Source organism: Penicillium soppii, assembly GCF_028829465.1.
Source record: "Penicillium soppii strain IBT 18220 chromosome Unknown utg000003l, whole genome shotgun sequence".
Taxonomy (NCBI): domain Eukaryota; kingdom Fungi; phylum Ascomycota; class Eurotiomycetes; order Eurotiales; family Aspergillaceae; genus Penicillium; species Penicillium soppii.
In genome coordinates, this window is record NW_026643233.1 from 2,420,778 (window position 1) to 2,439,236 (window position 18,459).

The 18,459-nt window shown below is 47.6% G+C and overlaps 6 protein-coding genes across 6 annotated transcripts; 2 read left to right on the forward strand and 4 right to left on the reverse strand.

The window, feature by feature from the left end:
* Nucleotides 1–31: 31 nt before the first annotated feature.
* N7529_003030 (fungal specific transcription factor domain-containing protein) lies at nucleotides 32–2,334 on the reverse strand (the record flags this gene model as incomplete). The annotated part of the gene is made up of 2 exons (XM_057238557.1): nucleotides 32–273; nucleotides 330–2,334. The coding sequence occupies 2 exons, from the start codon at nucleotides 2,332–2,334 to the stop codon at nucleotides 32–34; spliced, it is 2,247 nt and encodes a 748-aa protein (XP_057101168.1).
* A 725-nt stretch (nucleotides 2,335–3,059) lies between these two features.
* On the forward strand, nucleotides 3,060–5,873 carry N7529_003031 (Glycoside hydrolase superfamily; the record flags this gene model as incomplete). Its single annotated transcript, XM_057238558.1, has 1 exon — nucleotides 3,060–5,873. The coding sequence occupies one exon, from the start codon at nucleotides 3,060–3,062 to the stop codon at nucleotides 5,871–5,873; it is 2,814 nt and encodes a 937-aa protein (XP_057101169.1).
* A 128-nt stretch (nucleotides 5,874–6,001) lies between these two features.
* Nucleotides 6,002–7,839, reverse strand: N7529_003032 (DUF890 domain protein; the record flags this gene model as incomplete). The annotated part of the gene is made up of 9 exons (XM_057238559.1): nucleotides 6,002–6,430; nucleotides 6,495–6,758; nucleotides 6,851–6,941; nucleotides 6,991–7,120; nucleotides 7,171–7,244; nucleotides 7,296–7,426; nucleotides 7,519–7,594; nucleotides 7,657–7,704; nucleotides 7,760–7,839. 9 exons carry the CDS (start codon nucleotides 7,837–7,839, stop codon nucleotides 6,002–6,004), a joined length of 1,323 nt encoding a protein of 440 aa, XP_057101170.1.
* A 545-nt stretch (nucleotides 7,840–8,384) lies between these two features.
* N7529_003033 (uncharacterized protein) lies at nucleotides 8,385–10,089 on the reverse strand (the record flags this gene model as incomplete). The annotated part of the gene is made up of 3 exons (XM_057238560.1): nucleotides 8,385–9,388; nucleotides 9,437–9,746; nucleotides 9,802–10,089. The coding sequence occupies 3 exons, from the start codon at nucleotides 10,087–10,089 to the stop codon at nucleotides 8,385–8,387; spliced, it is 1,602 nt and encodes a 533-aa protein (XP_057101171.1).
* Nucleotides 10,090–14,847: 4,758 nt separating this feature from the next.
* Nucleotides 14,848–15,228, forward strand: N7529_003034 (uncharacterized protein; the record flags this gene model as incomplete). The annotated part of the gene is made up of 1 exon (XM_057238561.1): nucleotides 14,848–15,228. One exon carries the CDS (start codon nucleotides 14,848–14,850, stop codon nucleotides 15,226–15,228), a length of 381 nt encoding a protein of 126 aa, XP_057101172.1.
* A 269-nt stretch (nucleotides 15,229–15,497) lies between these two features.
* On the reverse strand, nucleotides 15,498–17,086 carry N7529_003035 (cytochrome P450; the record flags this gene model as incomplete). Its single annotated transcript, XM_057238562.1, has 5 exons — nucleotides 15,498–15,937; nucleotides 16,019–16,594; nucleotides 16,656–16,724; nucleotides 16,813–16,915; nucleotides 16,997–17,086. The coding sequence occupies 5 exons, from the start codon at nucleotides 17,084–17,086 to the stop codon at nucleotides 15,498–15,500; spliced, it is 1,278 nt and encodes a 425-aa protein (XP_057101173.1).
* Nucleotides 17,087–18,459: the final 1,373 nt, after the last annotated feature.

Below are 18,459 nucleotides of genomic sequence, written 5' to 3' on the forward strand. Positions count from 1 at the left end.
TTTGTTCACAAATGTCCCACATAATTACCAATTATCTTTCAACTCCATTCCACGTCATATCCCATAACCAATATAGCCCCCCTTCAGTGCTATCCAGGTAGGTGTTTTCAACGATGCCCCGAGAGACCCCGGGCATGCTCCAATCATCCGGGGGCAGTTGCCATGAGCCATGGGACTGCGTGTTTGATTCAGCCAACTCAAGGTGTGGAAAATCATCTGCACCAGTAGTAATAGTGGCTGAAAGTTCCCCTGGGCCCAAAGCTAGATACCATACTGCATGAGCAAGATCTTCATCTTCAAATTATGGTGGAGGTAATAATAAAGCTTACCATATTGGACAGATGTCAAGCTATTGTTCAGGCGATCAGCCCTGCTGAGATCCGGCAATCTTTGGTCTCCCGCAAGAGGTTTACGTGAGTCCAGCGCTGCATCGAGCGGCATTCGAAGCGTGTCCTCAACGGAGATCGAGGATGGGTTTGTCATAGGTTGCATAGGGAGTTGACTTGTTCCTGTGATTGGAGCAAGCATGGTAGCCGATTCACGACGGAGGAGCATTATAACGACATTTTTCAACACAGCTGTGCTTTGTTTTGATAGTGCAGACCGTCTCCCAAGCAGATCTTGCAAGCGAAGGATACGAGTAATGGTTCGTTTCACTTCCTGTGCAGTATCTGAAAGAGGTTCAGAAAGAGCCATCACAGCCAACACAATTGCAGCGTTGAATAAGTTGATGGCAAGAAATGCAACGAGATGGCTGTCGGTTGCGAGCTGAGCAAGAGTAGGTAATTCTGTCACCCTTGATGTTCTAGTTGCCGCTTTCATCCATAAATCTGGGCTCGTGGTTTGAGTGCTGGGTAATGTAGGTTCCGAAGGTAAGCTCGGCTGGGCGACGGAGGGGCCTGTAGTCGAATGATACATCAAGGTATCTATATCGCCTTCCTTGGGCGTTCGTTGATCCGCAGTATAGAGGTGATCGACCTGTCGCGCTAATAAGGGTCGATGCAATACAATAAGAACATTGTCATATGTCAGTTGCAGCGACAGAGACTGCAAGGCATATGCTCTAGAGCTCGGTCCTCCATTGGGATCAAAGTCTCGATTGAGATTCAATGCCAAGTGAACCGGCAGGCAGGATCTCCATCTCTGTAGAGCTTGCGTGACGTGACCGACCAATGAAAAGTATGTATCTCCATCCAGTTTCTCGGTTCTGAGCATGCGTGAACCGAAAACAGTTTTGAGAGCAGGCGATGCAATCAGGTAGAGTTGGTTCAATTCCCGCTGGTAGGTTGAATAGCATATGGGATTAGCCTGTCCGGAAGATGGATCAACAAATTTCGGATTTTCAAAAACGTCTGCTGGCATATTATGATTGCAATCTTTGTCATTGATACTTAGCGGTCGGCCATAAGTTATTGACGCAAACCTGTCCCATGTGTATATCGTCCACCAGACTCGTTTTCTCTCCTCAACATCATCAAAGTCTCCACGCAAAAGCCCTCGATGCATCCCTAAAGACTGGGACATTTTGATGGTCGCCCCCAATAAAGAAAAGGAGAGATTCGGGCGGCCATGATAGACATGATGTGATCCTAGGAGGATACAGGTTTGAGCGGCAGTGACTGAAGGTGTATCCATCAATTCCACCAGATTTGACTCAACAAGCTTCACCAAGTCTGCACTTAATTTTCCCATGTCATAGCTGCTGTCGGTCATATCAGTGCCACTCCTCTGAGATCGATACCACGATGCCATTGCAAGAATCATCGCTAGCAACATAAGGAATGGCCTCTGTGAGGGGTATGCAGAGCCATCCGCAATAGAAAGGAGGCACTTCCGAAACTTAGGCTCATAAATTGCAAGAGAAAACCAATGTACGGCATCGAAATAATCTTCCAAGAGGCTGTATACAATTTCCACGGGAGGCAAAGGCTGACCCAGGATGGCGGATATTGGAACTCGTTGACCAGTTGTGGGCGAACTTGTAATAGGACCCCCAGTACTGGCCTGGTAGCCAGGAATGGCAGAAGTAGTTTGCTCATCAATGTGGTGGCTCCCAAGTCCACAGATTCTTCGAGCAATGCCTATAGCGGACTCGGCTTCACCACATTCGAGAGATTTATCCATACTTTGCTTGTCGGCGGGGAAGACATCATTATCCTCCCGAGAAGGCGCAGACACACTTTGGTCACGCATGCTTATATCATGCACGCCTGCATTGTGCGCAGGGCCATTTCTGCCCGGCCACTCTCCATTGGGAGTCACTGGCGTGATATGATTTTGGCGTCGACTCAATGTGTCTTTTTTTGGTCCAAGGCGCCTAATCCACGTAAGCATTGAAGAAACAATCCAACAAGTTAATGTTCCCGTGAAGCCTTACTTTGGCAAGTCTGCTCTCCGTGGACGGGCTGGCGATGTGAGTGGTCGACAATCAACATTGGCCCGGATACACACTGAACACGGTCGAACAGGATCACACTATATGGAACTCAGTATTTTCCTCATTGCTAAAAGCTGATCGAATCACGATCAAGGTATGGTTCTACCCGAGATTTATGGCGACGACATCTTTCACAAGCGCTCCTCACTCTGGTTGGCAAGGGTGACCGGACATAAGAGCTTTCAGAGTTAACTATATGGTTCATGATACAATGGAGGTGTCCGCGAAGTACTGAAGTCCATGAAGTTGTAGAAATGTCGGATATATCAGGCAGAAATAAGACTTTCGGCCAAGAAACTGGTCACGTTTCTGCTTTATTGTATCGTAAGAGGGGGTTTAAATGGGAGTTATCTGGGACTTTAAGAACTCATGTATAACTAATTCATACATATGTGTCAAGACGATAACATTCTATTCAGAGTCAACACATAGCCTCCAGGGCTGTATCAGGCATTGGATTAATAATGTGATATGCCGACGCGTGGCAATACTTCCGGTTCCTGAACATTCGACGAGTTGTGTTCTAACACCACGCACTGCTGTTATCCGCACACTATCGATAAGCAAAAAAATCGAAAAAGATCGCGGGGTTCATTCTTAACTTCATTGGAGAAAGTTCAAGATGGCCGAACCTTCTGTATATCCGTCCACACTGGACAGTGCCTTCGATGGCGCATCGCCCATCAAAGACCTCTTCGACCCGATCCGATTGACGTCAGACAACATCGTCCCAATCATCAACCTGCCCCTCTCTCAGCAGGTGTTGGGTCATGACTCGAATGAAGCTCTCGCACAAGTCGCAAGCGACGAAGTCTCCTACACCACGTTTGTCTCAGAGCAGGCCCGTTTGGCTCTTCAAGCCACCGATGACCAATCCACGGAACAGAAGCAATCGCAATTGTTGCACCTTGGTCTAGCAGCTTTGTTCAGCTTTCTACAGTCCAACGTCACCGGACCTCCACTAGAATTCAACTCAGCCGAGACCGTGTTGCCTTCCTCTCTTCGAACCGACCCCACAATTCTCAAGGCTGTGAGGGCAAAGATTATCCGTGACCTGTCAGTGGACGGAGAAGCAGCATACAGGCTCACACCCAACCCCGAGTTGTTTGCTGTCGCTAAAGCCCTGCTGGTCGATGCAGCTATCGATGGACCACTGCTGGCAAAGACTGCACGCATGCGAACCAACTTCCTCCACCAAAAGATGCTCTCGGAGGTTACGAGCACCTTGCAAGATGTGATCTACAAAGATGTGGAGGTTCTGGACAAGGCCGAGTTGAATGCCAATGAGAGGAGTCGCTTCTTGTTAGAAAGGGCCATTATCCACACGCATCATAGCTTCGATGTAAAGGCACGCGAGGACATTGACCAGGCAGCCAAGGTACGGAACTTTGAGTTTGCCTTGACCGGTAAGATGGGCAAGCGCACAAAGTTCCAAGATCGCGATATCAGTCAGCTGGTGGTACTCGCCAAGAGTGCCGATGAGACATCACAATCTTCCGAGCCCTCCGGTCCCAAAAAGTTGGATCTGAACGATGACACACTTCTTGAGTCCATCTCTTTCTCTGACCAAAAGCCCGACGAACAATCTTTGGCAATTCAGGATACAGTTTCAGCTTCCTTGTCTTCTATCGATGCCAACAACCAGCCCATCCTCAACCCGGTGGATTCAGCAATTTTGCTGGCCCTGGCATCTGCTATCACAAATACCGCCCCCGAGAACGGTCTCACCCGTGAAGAAACAAACCCCTACGCTATTAGAGTCCTTGAAGGTGGCAGCTCCAACTGGCAAATTTATACACAGGCACTTCTGGTCCGCAGTCGTGTAGAGGGCTACCGCTCGCGTACAGTCGAGCGAGCTGTGTTGCAGATGCAGGCATTGGTGGATCAGGTCATTGCAGACACCGCAACTAGCGACGAGGCAGCCCAGAATGAATCAGGCGAGCCTTCCACTTTCCTTCCGCGCCCTGAGCAGTCCGAGTCTGCCCCTGCCGCTGACCGACTTGAACACATCTGGATTCTCAACTTCTCAACTCGATGGAGCCTCGAGGCTGAACTTGCTAAGCGCTGGGTTGACTTGGGTGGTCTCCGCACCGCGCTCGAAATCTACGAGAGACTTAGAATGTGGGCTGAAGCCGCGCTCTGCTACGCCGCCACCGAGCGTGAAGGCAAGGCAAAGAAGCTCATTCGCCGCCAGCTCTACCAAGCTACTGGCCCAGATGAAAATGACGAAAATGAACAATTCGAGGGACCAGAGCGCTCGCCATTGCCTGCAGATGCACCGCGTCTGTTCTGCATTTTGGGAGATATTGACAAGGATGAAACGCTTTGGGAGCGCGCCTGGGAGGTCTCGGGTGAGCGATACGCCCGTGCCCAACGCTCTCTAGCTCGCCACTACCTCACCGCCACCCCACCGGATCTGGAGAAGGCAGAGGCATCGTACAAAAAGAGTTTGCACATCAACCGTCTGAATCACGGCGCCTGGTTCGCCCTCGGATGTGTGCAACTTGAACTCCAAAAATGGGACGAGGCAACCGATACATTCACTCGCACCGTTCAGCTAGATGACACAGATGGTCAAGCGTGGAGCAACCTCGCAGCCGCGATGCTTCGCACTTCCGCGCCAGAATCTAGCCCCGACACAGTGGACGAAGTCACAGGCGAGACCCCTGCCGACGTAGACCCCTACAAGCGTAAACGCGAGGCCCTCGCCGCGCTTCAACGTGCAGCACAGCTCAAGGGAACTGACGCCCGCATCTGGGACAATGTTCTGACCGTGGCTGCTTCTATCCCGCCGCCGGCGACGCCATTCCGCGAGGTGATCACCGCCCAAAAGCGGATCATCGAGTTGATCGGTGCGAAGAACGGTGAGAAGTGCATCGACGTGCGTATTCTGGGCTTGCTGGTCGAATTCCTCAACACGGCTTTCGATTACGAGGATCTCCTCATCCGCTCTGAGGATGCGTCCGAGGCCCCGATTGTTCGCACGGGCACACTTGCCGGTCAGATTCTCTCCCTGGTAGACGACAATGTCGTCCCGCTCATCACTCACTCGGCGGTTTTGTGGCTCATTGTTGCTCGCGTTGAGGTTTTCCGTGGTCGTCCGGCTAAGGCATTCGAGGCTCATGAGAAGGCGTGGCGTGCTACCGTCGCTGCTAATGCTCAGGGTGCTTTCCAGATGGGCGATGAGAAGCCTTGGCTTGAGGTTGTCCGTGCTACGGAGAAGCTTGTGCGCGATGGATATGCCAAGTTTGGTCCCATGGACCGTGAGGGTCAGACGCTTGCGGACGATCAGGAGGCCGAGCTTGTTGCTAAGGGCTGGCGTTTCAAGGCCAGAAGTGCTGTTCGAGGTATTTTGGGTAAGGGTAAAGACTTCTGGGATGGAACAGAGGGATGGGATCGTCTGAAGGAGTTGCAGTCCGAAGTTACGGGAAATTAGTACATACGAAACTGGATGGTGTACACGAATCATAGAGAACCTGCTCATTGCATTTTGATGTCTTCATGTTTGAGTTTAGCAAATACCAAAGCAAGGGATTCATCTGGCTTTTTGTACCCTCGGTGAAGTTATCTCGCTTCCATTTTTCTCTTCACCATCCCACAGAAACTTTCAAATAGAACGGTGTCCGTCCCTTGAGCCCACCGCACCAAAGTCTGAACCTTCTGTTCCTCTGGTTTGTCTCCTTGGGTCAGGCGTAGATACACACGTACACCTAGTGCTACTTTGTCTGGAATCTCCTTCAACTTGACTGCATTCTTATCCCCGGCAAGCTTCATCTTCCGCCGCGCCTGTCTTGACCAGACATTTTCGGAGGCGAATCCTGTGCCCGCAGAACTATGCTGATCCCAGCTCCAATACCAAGGTAGAGAAGCGAGCTCTTTGTTTAGGATGACACTGGATGCATCGATAGACGTATCAGCTGGAAGTGTGAACGTGTAGTCAGCTGGAAATGGAAAAAGACTTTTGGGCAAACTAGGGATTCCTCTCGCCACATCCTAGTGTTTGATTAGATTTGACAACCCACGGACAGTTCAGAAACCGGGCAAAGATCTGACTTACCATAGTAGGTCTTCGATCTCCCCAAGACCACGCCAATGCCCACCGTTTCGTCTTGCTCCCTTGCTCAAACTCGGTGACCGCGAAATTATGGTTACCGTGCTTGACCAATGTCTCAACAAGAACAGAAATGCTGCTCAGCTTTCCTAGCATGGATGTATACCACTGAATGCGGCCACGCAGATGCAGGCTTTCGTCGATCATTTTTCTCACAAAATCAACTTCCCCACCGTGGGTCACCATTTCCACCTCGGCGCCAGTGCATGCCTGGATGCAAGGTAAGCACAGTACATGAAGTTTAGTTTGTGCCGGAGGCGTGATTGTCGTGCAGTAGAATCCAAGAGGAGGATACCACTTACTGAAAAGGGAGGTCGTTTTTTCTGTTTAGCGCATTCAATTAATTCATTGCGCGATGTGTAGAAAGGTGGGTTGCACATGGTGAAGTCGAGGCTAGTGAGTGGTCAGAGATAATCTTTGCTGGACATCCCGAAAAACCTACGTTTCATGGCCGAGTTTCTCGAGCGGAAAGAGTGGGCCATCGGGATCGGAATTTATAATTCGAATCCGTGAGTCGAGATTATTCAAGGTAACATTATGCTGAGAGGTACGGAGGTTGTCCGGGTCAATATCTATCACGACGATCAGTGGATGCTGAAGATTATCGGTCACAAGAACATACCAGTGGCTACAAACTTCCAACCGGGCCGTGTTGTGCAGCCTAAGAGAGGGTAAATCCCGATACATCCCGTTCCGCTGCACCTTGTTAGACAAGGTTCGGAGAGGGGGGACCGGGGACGGACGTACATGTCAAGGCCGACAACTTCTCTATCTCTATCGTACCCCTCACTCAATCCTCCTGCAGTCGAGTCGATAAGGGCTTGAAGCCAGAGAATGTAGTTGAGTCTAATCTGCGCGTCAGACACATCCTTGTAAAACTGATGTCGTCAGTGGCGACGACATACCTATTTGGAACCTAGACGCCGGGTCAGTCTTGCGCACACACAAGTGATAATATGTACATGCATACCGGCGGACATAGCCGATCTTCGGGAATTTCAACTTTAAGATGAAAGTCCTGTTGCAGCAGGGTTGTAGTGAGCTGGCTGCACGCCAAGTCAGATCCACTTCCTCTCGGGATGTCAGGCACTAGGCTCCGCTGACTTACCGGACAGCGGCTGGATCGGTAAAGTCCAGCTGGTTGTTTGGTTTCAAGCTATGAACGATCAGTACTAGTGACTTGCATGGTTGGCACAGGCCATTTCACGTACTACTTAGCGAAGTCGCGCGATTGTAGCGCCAAGGCTGCAAAATCAACATCTTTCTTGTAAAGGTTGTGGGCATGTTCCATGATTGAGTTTGGGGTCCAGGCGAGGTAGGATTCACTTTGTGGGTCTGCACATTGCTTTCGGGCTTATCTGATGAAAAATGATGGTTGGTTACAGAAGAGAAATCAACCCCGACGGCTTAACATTGATTGACGTATCATGTGACTAAATGGACCCTGATTTCAGCAAACTTGTAAGTCCTTGGGTAAACGTTTACCATTATGCAACGACTTTTGTTCGGTAGTAAATGTTCTTTTTGATTGATATCTACCATCCATCGTTTACAACAGAAGTTTGGAACACACATTGAAAAGCCGAAAGCCATGAAGATGCGGCCATATTTCAAATATCTAAATATATGTGCAGCCAAAATAATAACAAATATTCGCCAAAAGTATTCAAGAAAGAAGTGAAATCATATATGCACCGCTTTGCACCAAGAAGTCAAACCCAAATCATCAAGTCATGAAAGTGATGGGTTTCGGTGCCCAATCTATATCCTTTTTTCCACCTAAAATCCAGAATATCCAAAATATTCCAATATTATCTCCCATCGAAGTTGTTGAACTCAGACTTTGTTCTCTTTCTTTTGGAATCGCTCGTGTCGCTCGAGACGCCATCCATAGCCCCACTTCATCTCAACCATCAAAAGGGGAACCATAGCAATTGTAATGCCAGCGAGCATGAGGAAAGCATACTGAGCAGTGATTGCATCAATGATGGGCTGCACAGCTGCAACACCTCCAGCGCCAATTAAACATCTCATCAAGTTGTTGACAGCTGTTGCACTGGCACTAGCACCAGGGTACAAGTCAATAACCAGAGCGCTGTTGATGGTGAAGATGGCGGTGGAGCCGTAGGCGATGATGAACTGCAGGATGATGGGGACTGCAAGATGGGCACGGAGAGAAACTCCATAAACAGCGACACAAACGATGAAGATAGCAGTAATCCACCATGTGTTGCGCATACGGGCGTACTCGATGGGGAAGTCGGGGTGGGACTTGGAGTTGATGCGCGTGTCAATAGGAAGGTTATGTTGCTGGCAGTATTCGCGTTCGGTCCGCTTGTGGTTGTAGTCCATCAAATAACCGATTGTGTAGGAGCCAGTCATGCAACCGAAGCCATTTCCAAGGAAGGTCAGGCCGACCTCCATGGAGTTCAAACCGTATTTTTCTTCAAACAAGGCGGAAGTCGAGGAGGTGACCATCGACCAGACGGTGTACACGATACTGCCGAAGAACAAGGTGATGAAGACATCTTTCTCGCCGAGGAAAGTGAGTGGTGCCAACACGGTCTTGAAAGTAACCTTGGCCTTCTTCCCTATGGGTGCTGAGCTCTCTTCGGCATCTTTTTGGCCGGTAATTGAGTATATGAATGGCTTGTGGATGCCTTTGAGGGGAACAGTGCCGTTTCCAGCGATCGAGCGAAGTGTTTCCGGTAGGAAAACCAGGATGGATAGGAGACTGATTCCAGATACAATCACTAGGAACCAGAAGATAGACCGAAACCCAAGATATTGAGATAGGATACCGCCAAATACTGGTCCGACTCCTTGGCCCAACATGCGCACTAAGTGATATTAGCTTGGAGCATACAGTATTTGAGCGAATAACTTACCACCACCGAAAATTCCAATCAAGCTGCCTCTTTCCGCAGAGGTGGTGATATCGCCAATGACACCGGCACCAATGGAGATAGTGGCGGCACTCCCAGCGGCCTGCAAAGCGCGGAAGGCCATGAGCTCGCCATAGTTGTCAGAGACAGCCAAAGCAATGTTGGCAATGATGTATACACCGAATGTTCCAATAAAGATTACACGACGGCCCAATACATCGGAGAATGAGCCCCAAAAGCTTGGGGCAATGCCCTGCACAATCATGTATATCGTAATGGTGAGGGTGGCTAATGACATTGAGACGTCGAGCTCCTGCAACGGTGTGAGCGTCAAATTGTTGCGATGATTGTTTGAACAATGAACTTACCCTTGAAATATCCGAAAGGGCAGGGAAGTAAATGTTGGAAGATAACGGAGAGAAGATGGCAGCGAGAGAGACGATGCAAACCATCTGCAACTTGCGAGATCGAGGGAAGACATGATATGGTGGTGGCGCGGGGGTTTGACTTTCGAGGTTGATCGACTCTGCTGGTGTTGATGGTACACTTATGTCCTTCTCGTCCCGAGGTGAAAGGTTAGGGCTTGAGTCAACAGAACGTGTGGTAACCCTAGGGTCTTTGAGTGTTTCAGTCGAACTGAATTGAGACAAAGTCATGATGGATTATTATTATAAACAATAAAATCACGTTGAATATATCCAATGACAAATGATTATTGACAACAGAAGTGGGAATATAATTTCATCGGGCTAAAGAGTTTTGAAGGTCTAGAAGTCTCTTCCATGGAATCCAAGCACCCTTTTGTATCTCAATTCTAGCACGAAACCCCTATAGCGGCTATCATTAAAAAGAAAACACAAAATATTCAGCGGACCCATGCATCTGAGAGTCAACTAAACGTGCTCCACTGTGGGTATGACCAGTGGGGCCACTACACCCTCCCCTTGATGGTTGAAAATGGCAAGGATCCGACTGATCTGGTAAAATCGACGTCGCTCAATTTGACACGTACGGGTCATGATCCGCACTTGGAATACTCAATGTTCTAGCTTGAAATTCCTTAATGACACACATACGAATGGTCTATGTATGTCTCTAGCGTGCACTGGTCGTGTATCTACTGTGTCACCTCTAAGCCTCTCTGGCTGACGTCTACCCTAGGGAAAGCGCATTCTTGAACTCCCCACGAGTTATTCGGGTGCATGTTTGACTACAGGTGAACAGTGCTGTGACCTAGACTTCGTAGGGCGAATTCTATTACCCACTGTAATTCCTGTTCCAAAACGCGTGTACAGTACATTACAAATGATCTGCATAGCATGTGCAGCACAAGTCTGAATTCAACCATTAGATTTCCAATCGGAGAAAAAGCAAAAGGCGTCGGAAGAAGAAGGGCTCTGATGCTTGCTCTCGATCTAATCACTTATCTTGTACCTTGCAATCTTGATCCTTCCCGATTCCTTCTGGGTGCCGAACACCTGCAGGCAACTTAGGATGTATGATAAGCTAAACAATTGAGCTGATCATACTTGCGACGCCAAGACTTGGCAGACTGGATATCTTGGATAACATCTAGACCGTACCTGTAAAAGAAGAGCCTGAAACTCGAGTTCTTTTTCCAGAGCTCGAATTCCCCACGTGTGGAATATTACCCAGTGTGACAATTATCTGTCAACCGAATGCCAAGCTTCGTCATGTTGACTATCTGTCATTGCTTCAGGATGAATCATTGGACAAAAAACGCCATTGACTTACGTAGACATTCTCCTTAGATCTATAATCTGTATAGGGGTGTTGACCCTTGCTTCTCATAGAGCCCAACTCACCAATGAGAGCCTCGGAAAGGGGGCGGCTGGGTACAGGGTTTAAAACCTAATGACGGATGCATTGTGATTTGAGATAAGCATTACCGGCAAGCTATCTGACCAATGTAGCTTCAATTCCAGTTCGGAGTGATCATAGGTGGACCGGGGGGTGAGGAATGCATCCAAGATTTCTAGCTTTGACGCTTGACAAAAGATACAAGTGCATAAATGGTGATTGTCGATCCTCTTGTACAAGTTGAATTAAATTTCTTGTTTTATTATTCTTTTTATCTTTTTTTTTTATCTTTCAGTACTTTGTTCTTTTAAATGGCTTGAATATAGTTTTTCTATCAGGTCCACTGATGAGCACTAATGAAGCCACGCGCAAACCCGCCTAGATTCCATAGCGGGCCTGCCAAGACCTCGTCATCGTCTGCGATTGATCGTTGAACTGCAAATCCTCACGTATTGAACGTTCAATCTCATACTTTCGGAGTGTTTTTTCCCTCGGGATTCTACAGCTCGGTTAAGGCTGATCAAGGCTGAACAGGGCTGGCTAAGGCTGAATGAAATTAACTTGGCAATTTGAAAGATCTCAATTCTGCTCTTCGGCCCTCAATTTTGATGCCCAACGCCAAGCCCGTTGTTGTATGGCGAAAGTACCCTTGTACTTCTTCCTAAGTCTCTCAAAGCCGCGACCGCCGCTCCGAGAGGGTCCCGTCTCTCCATTTCTCGGGTAACCGAATATATTACTCTGTTTTAGTTGGTCGCATTGGTAGATTGGCCCGACATCCAACCCGGATTGAAGGTGCGACATCTCCACTTCTGATCAACATAGGGGTCTGGAACTTTTTCTCTCTCTGTGTGTGTCGCTTGAGTTATGGTTGCAGTCTGACTAGTCTGGCTCTGGAAACCTCCGAATCACATCATCATCCATACAAGCAGCAGTCTCAGAGTGTAGGTTGAGGTCCCAGGCTACTGGACCCCGAAGACGTTAGATGGTGATATTTAATCACGTACAGAATTGATTACCCGTCGTTTTAGGACAACGCACTGAGAAAATATACGTTATACGGATGAAGGATATCAACGGGCGTCTCCTCAGTTTGGTAGATCCCGGCCCCACCAAGGTGAGAGGCGTGTTAAGAATTAATCTATAACGTTTGTATTCATTCACCTATGCTTTTCATGTGATTCCCTCAATCCCTCCAATCATATTGTAATTCACAAATCAACCAAGGTGGCTCTCATCAGATAAGACCTTTTAATTTGTATTCTCTGTTTGATTTCTGTATTCTTATTTTATTAGCTTCTGTTTCAAATGGTGACTGTCATGTCAGGGGGATCTACTGAGATCTGCCAGAAGTCAGTGAGAAAGCCACAGTGGAGAGAAGCTATTGTTTCACGGAATTCTCCAAAATAAACTATATGGATGAATAGTAAATAGAATAAAAGAATATATCTGCCTGTATTACGAACCTATGAGGCTGTGTTCAATCTATTTGGCATGGTGCTTCCAATAAAGCGCTTGGACCAAGGGATTTGCAGATCTAACGCAGCCCCTGTCTTTCCCGACGGACTCCATCTAAATAGAATCTTGGCTTACACAAGCTGATATGAAGCATTCCAGGGCGTTCCGGGAAGAATGCAAGCTAGTCTCACGCAAAAACTAATGCCGTCACCGCAGAATTCAAAACTCAAAACCTCACTCCTGTTCAATTCGCCAATTATTTATTGAATCTACCTCTTGGTCCGCGACAAATGTCAGGATCGTAGCTCCAAATGAGCGAGTCCACTCCACTAAGTTTCAATTTTGGGCAGCCCAATAGACCTGTCGACCCGAAATGAAAGTTCCATACAATGCAATATTGTATGGAACCCTGTGGACTGGGACACGCGCGGTCTCTGGCACGAATGCAAAGGGTTGACCCTACAGGGCGTCTCAGAACGCCCCTGATCGTCGACATATGAGCATTGTATGTGGACCTGGCGATTGCGTGAGATGAGCTGTGACCATGGGAATTGCAACTCGGCGAGGTGATGTGGGTATATGGATGCATATGCATATCTCCAATAATGACTCGGACACAGTTTTTAATGAGTTATACTACACTATGCCAGGTATCAACTAACCAGCAAATCAAAATCTCGGCTGCTTTACTTTTTCCTCGTGCTCATCTAACTCGTGCATACCGTTGGATAAAGATCTTGGTCTTCTTGGCATCGCAAAAGTGAGGACTTGGCGTTGTGGGCTTTGTCGGACCTCTCGGGACGTTTGTAAACTCCATGCGAGACGGTGTGAAGGATTGCAAAACTGGTAAGCTAGGGTCACTAAGGTCATCTGGAAAATTGCGTACGTATATCTTGTCGGTAGGTGTAGGCTGCTAGTCTCATGTTTCTTCTGTTGAGACGTTCGTCAAAGCTTTCAAATTATTCGTGAACTCAATCAGTAGTGAAGCTCTATACCTTCCTTGCTTCAAGTCTAACTTTCATCAAATGGTTTCTATACATTTGTCGTTCGTGAAAACCAAGGCTCTTCTAACCACAATAATGAGTCTAGAGAACGGTCCATGGATATCCTCCAGGGCTCGCCGTGATATGACGTTTACACCGCTGCTTGCACCTACTTCATATAGAATCCTTGGAACAAATTCCAATTAACCTATTGCCCCAATTGCAGTACGTCCCGAAACTGGTGCAATTGCCTACACTCTTTAAGTGATTATTTAGCCCCACTGCCAAGAAATGCTAGTCTATATTTGGGATTCTTCCGACAGCTGCATGGGTATTTCCTCGTACGAACGTTACATAGTAATTTCAAGTATGTATTAGCATGTAAATTTCAATACATGTGACACCTTCATGCCCTACGACATGAGGGGCCGCAACTTACTGATGGGCCACCGAGAGCCAACCAAACCGAAGGGGCATGCATTAGCTCCGAGGGTCACGTGCAACGGAACAGGTACCCCAGAACTACGGGCTGAGAAACACTCAGGACAAGGCGCAGGAACAGGCGTTCTTTCTACCGTCACCTACATTACTGAAGCAAATACTACTATAGCATATAAAAGAAAATCTGGTTATACACTAGAACCTCAATATATCCGTTAAAGAGAAGCCGGTTATGAATATCGACGATCTGTATATTGTCCTCCACCACTATTGGATAAAAGATAAAACACCCTATTCTGACAGAAGACAGATCATATAGCTAGTGTATCAGTATATACCGGTAGTCAACCAGGAGCTTTGGTCTATATTGAGAGAAACAAGAAAACTAATATCTAGTATTTCTTCGGTTATATTGATAAAGATAAGATAGCACCTAAAGATCAATAGAACCTAAGGCATAAGAATCTGAAAACTCTTTATTGCAGGCAAATTAGTTTGATTCTGCTAGTAGGATGTAAGTGATAACAACCCAATCTATTCAGAAACGTCGCTTCGGAATTTTGAGCGAGATACTGTCGATAACTTTGTCGAAAAGATTATTATACTTTGTGGGACGATGATGCCCTTTGCCATGAGTTTGGGACCCAAGGCCGAGTGACTTTCTATGATCGTGCGAATCCATCTGAAACTCTGCTAGTGAACAGCTTGGGGCAAATGAGTCTTCAGGATACGCAGACACCCCAAAGACCGGCGAACACTAGGCATGGAAGACGCAGAGGGCAAGCGAGAGGAGCAGCGCAGAGACAGAAGGGGGATGGCACTTCACGAAAACGCAATCGAGGCGCCGACCAATTCTGCGTGCACCACGTGGCAGACGAAATACAAACACCGGTGTATGCAGTGGAGTTCAAAGCGCCGCACAAGGTGACAATCCCCGAATTTGTGGCGGGTTTACACCAGATGCATCTGGCCCAGGATGTCATTGACAAGAATGGCGAAACATTTGAATTGTATGCTACCCGCCTCGTCGCCGCCGTGGTCACTCAGATTTTCTCATACATGATTGACAGTGGAGTTCGATACTGCTATATCTGAACGGGAGAGGCTTTTATTTTCCTTAGGATCCCAAAGAATGACCCCACAATTGTTCAATACTACTTGTGTATCCTGAATCAAGACGTGCAGGCGGGTGAAAAGAACGAATGTGGCGCGTGGAAAACCCGAATAGATTACTGAATGAGCATTTGAAACTCCATAGAAAAATCTGAGTGGGCAAAAAACCGGATCCTGCCAATTTCTCGTATGCCTTGATCTTATGCTCATCGCTACGAAAGCCTTAAAGTTGGTCCGCTAGATAACGCCTCTTACACACTACCATCTTCCGTCGTAAACCCCGGCTTTCTCCTCTTTATTTCCACATTAACGGACGGATCTGATATGAGTAGAGGACCATAAGTCATCACCCTCGCTTTTGGTCCGATTGACCTGAAGTCGTAGTTCAAGAGCAGGTGGCAGAGGGTGATTTTGAGCACATTTGAAGCGAAGAACCGGCCTGGGCACGCTGAGCGACCATGTCCAAATCCCATATGGTCAGGAGCGGTAGAAACGAACAGCGCTCGGTTCCTGGTCTTTTGGTCCAAGCTTTCCCTCATTCGGAGAAACCTACGGCCATCAAAAACGTCTGGCTGAGGGTACACAGAAGAGTCCCACATGCGGCTACATGACACGCTTGACAATGTTCCCTCCGGTAGTAGTGTTCCATCACGAAGTCGAACATCCTCAAGAGCAAGGCGCCGCATCGAAACTAATTTAACCGAAAATTGATTAGTACTGAGGGACTTCAATGCCCACTATTTGTTATGGATTGATGGGTGGGACAGCAAACCTAGTGATAGTGGCTTCAGCCGTTGGCTTTCCTTCATCACGCTGTCCATGAGTTTCAGTTCGTGCAAGGCGCCTTTTTCCCACCCTCGTTCCTTGATGACAGCAGTCACCTCTGCTCTAAGTTCATTAACCAATTCATCATCCTCACAGAGGTCAACAATTAACTGAGTCAGGAAGTCTGTGCTTGTAGAGATGGCAGCTCCAGAGAAGGCGAGTTGTACGACAACCGGATTATACCCCGATTGCCCTGCTGCTTCCTCTGCCCATTGCATCACGTCAGAGAAGACCAAATGCGGTTCAGACTTTCGTTTCTTGATAGCATCATGGATGATTCTCTGTGCTTTGTCGAATTCCGCTTGCGTTTCTCGGCATGGTTTCAGCATTCTCCACACTAAGGGGACTAGAAATCTTGGCCATGGACGAACTGCTTTTTCTGCAGTGAAAGCGTGGGCGGTGTACTTAGTCAAGACTTGCAACCAAGTGGCATCGCGGCATAAATGTTCGCCGACAAATACCCGTGACGTGATTTGCGCCAAAATCATCATGATACTATCTTTTAGTGGAACTCTGCGCCAATCTTGATATATGTCAGTGCTATGATTCTTAGATTTCTGTTTGCGTGTGGTTTAGTCCATTACCGTTGCAGTTGTCCCAGTGCGCTCTGAAAGCGAGCGTTGCCTCCTCAGCCAGCGGTATAGTCACCTTTTCTAGAATTCGATTAGCATCAAACCAATGTATGAATAAAGATGCCGAAGTCATGTGTCATATAACATTTGAACAAAGGCGTGGACATACGAAGAGTTCGTGTAAGTTTTGTCCGGATCATGAATGCTACAAGCTCCCCATCTTTACAAGCACCATTGAATGGCTGGAAACAATCAAGAGCCACGCTGAACTCCTAAGAAAAAAATTCAAGAAAATTCATATCAGCCTCAAGTGTTTGAGCGAGTGAGCGCAGAGTATACCCCTTAGGGTTTACCTTTTCAAATCCCTTGGCCAGATTCAGATTCTTATTATCGTGGATATCATCTGCGAATTTGGGATTTAAGACGAAGGAGATGCCACCCATCGATGCTAGGTGAAACCCAGTGGGAGACTACAGGGAGTAGTCAGATTCAAATCAGCTCAATTGTGCGATCAACCAAAGGGGAACAAGTAGTAGGGCCAGAAGGCTATATGATGCCCTTTCTTCATGAACCCAAAGAATCTCAGGGTTTATAGCTAACCTTAGCTAGCCCATCTTGAAGCAGCCTGAACGCTTCTGTAACATGTAGACGTAGGCTGTGTTTTTTTGGTGCTTTTTCTGACCGATCATCGTGGACAATCGGGAATTGAGACAATGGTTGGGGTTTGAGAATGGTTTGTAGCCAGCCGAGTCCGATGATAATCGGAATGCCAAACCAGATAAGGTAGGATAAAGGAGCTTCAAGGAACGCTACAGACATCGTGGTTGTGAAGGCACGATCGAGCAGTTTTTGACTTTCAAGTTAAGACAAGTGATGACCTGGAAACTGTGTTATAGGTATAACACCCGGGGGCATAGGTACAGACACTAGATGAAGATTCCATACAAGCCCTATATGGGTATGAAGAAACCTTTAATAGTCCCCCCTTGCGTATCTCAACAATTTTCTAGGTATTTAGCGATGGCTCAAGACTCGACATGATGAAAATAAGCGGTGAAAAGATTTTTGATGCTTGAAAAAAGCACCTTCCCTCCCTTGCAGTTACAGTTACACGAATTGTTAATTAATGCGATCGCAGACCCTTGATCGGGGCCGTGTTTTGTGAATACGTCTTTCGGTCCGTCTATGGATAAGAGCTATCAAAACTTTCGCCAACATCCCCCAAGTGATAGATCAGCGAAGGACATGACATTATCTCATTTAAGCGAAGCTAGGACAAGATAAAGGGGACATAGAGTTGATGTAAGGGATAGAAGACCACATTTCTATTCCATGTATGTATGTTAGACTCTGCTGCTTTAGGGAAGAAACGTGCAAAACAAAAGTTGCCCGTGGTTTACTACGACCCGACCCAACCTACGAGTCGGGTTTCGTGGGCGCGGGCGGGTTTGGGTGAGGCTTACTCGGGTACAAGACAAGCAAGTTAATTTACCCAGGGGTGGACAAATGAGCGGTCACAATCAGCGCGAGACTGAGGCAGGTGAGAAAGCGAGAAATTGCAAATACGTTAAGCAAGGTAAGCAAGCACTTTATATAAACTTTCTTTAGGTTCGAAATCTTGCAATCTATATCAAGGCGAGCCCTTAGCGCTAGGCTTCGGCGATCTTTTCTCGGGCGGCTTTCATTCTTTCCAGTTGCTGGATACGAAGGTTTGTTGCCGAGAGATTTACCGAGAGATCTTCCCCTGGAGTGGGTGATCTTGCTTGGGTTGAGGTACCCACAGCGGGGGGGCTCCGGGCCGTAGCGGATAGAGTTC